Genomic DNA, 1373 nt, shown 5'->3' with positions numbered 1-1373 from the left:
TATATATGCGTACGACACATGTATTCTATACACTAAATAAATAATAATATATATATATATATATATATATATATATATGTATACTCATATATTATCATACGATACTTTTAGGCAAGTAGCAAATCTGTAGTATATACTTATAATTCGATGTGTATGTAATCACACCTATATATATCCTTACATGGTATTCTTTTTAAAAAGTTCACTCTTATTTCAACTCAAGTCCTCTATTTATACCTATACAAGGTGGCTGATCGATTTCTTATGTACACTCATACATCCATATCTGCAACGCAACAGAGCTATTTATATCTAGTCACATGTGTGTGTTCAATTATACGTATTCACATGTGTGTGTTCAATTATACATATTCACATGTGTGTGTTCAATTATACATATTCACATGTGTGTGTTCTTCGTATTCCAAGCTATTTAGATCTCTCCACATCTATCTATTTATCACCGCGCACAGTGGTTAGCAAACAACTTATATTTACTCGTACATAGCTGTCTACAACGCAACCTATATATTCATACACAGCCACGTGTCTGTGTGTTTCGATTCTCAGGCTATTTATGTCTCACTGTACCTACCTACAACTGCACCTATCTATATTTGGACAGGGCGGGCACTTTGACCATCCTGACCGCATGTTCCACTCGATCAAAGAGGCGTGGGAGAGCGCCAGCAGGCACAACACGGCCGATGTCAAAGAACTCATCCCCGAATTCTTCTACCTACCCGAATTCCTGGTGAACTCAAACAAATTCGGGTACGTTTTACGGGTTCGGCTGCCCAATTTTTTCTGGGCTGCTATGTGTGTCTGCTGTATTTCACCCGCGTGTTCTTCTACCCAACCGAGTTTTCGATGGATTCAAATAGATTTGGGTGTGTTTTAGTGGTTTGGTTTCCCTTTTTTTCTTTCTGTGTTTATTATATTTAACTCCCGAGTTCTTCTACCCACCCATTTTTTTTGGTCATTTCAAATAAATTGTCTTTCTGACCTAATTAATCAATTCAAATAAATTGTCTTTCTGACCTAATTATTCTGTGTCTGCTGTTATTACCCTAAACCCTAAACCCTATACCCTCCAAACCCAACACCCTAAAACCCTATACCCTCCAAACCCAACACCCTCTAAACCCAACACCCTCTAAACCCAACTCCATAAAACCCTATACCCTCCAAACCCGACACCTTAAAACCCTATACCCTCCAAACCCAACACCCTAAAACCCTATACCCTCTAAACCCAACTCCATAAAACCCTATACCCTCTAAACCCAACTCCATAAAACCCTATACCCTCCAAACCCGACACCTTAAACCCTATACCCTCCAACCCAACACCCTAAACCCGTATACCCTCT

At 38.9% G+C, this 1373-nt stretch overlaps 1 protein-coding gene across 1 annotated transcript in view; it reads left to right on the top strand.

Annotated features, from left to right (window-relative positions):
- The window catches only part of SARC_00861 (hypothetical protein), a gene marked incomplete at both ends in the record, with an annotated part of 4473 nt that extends 3572 nt beyond the window's left edge, over window positions 1-901 (top strand). The window contains one exon of the mRNA XM_014305435.1: window positions 626-901. Within this exon, the coding sequence (XP_014160910.1) occupies window positions 626-901 (276 nt within the window). The remainder of the gene's footprint in view (window positions 1-625) is intronic.
- Between the last annotated feature and the right edge of the window lie 472 nt (window positions 902-1373).

The sequence above is a fragment of the Sphaeroforma arctica genome, assembly GCF_001186125.1.
Source record: "Sphaeroforma arctica JP610 unplaced genomic scaffold supercont1.30, whole genome shotgun sequence".
Lineage (NCBI taxonomy): Eukaryota > Ichthyosporea > Ichthyophonida > Sphaeroforma > Sphaeroforma arctica.
This window is presented reverse-complemented; position numbering and strand designations above follow the sequence as displayed.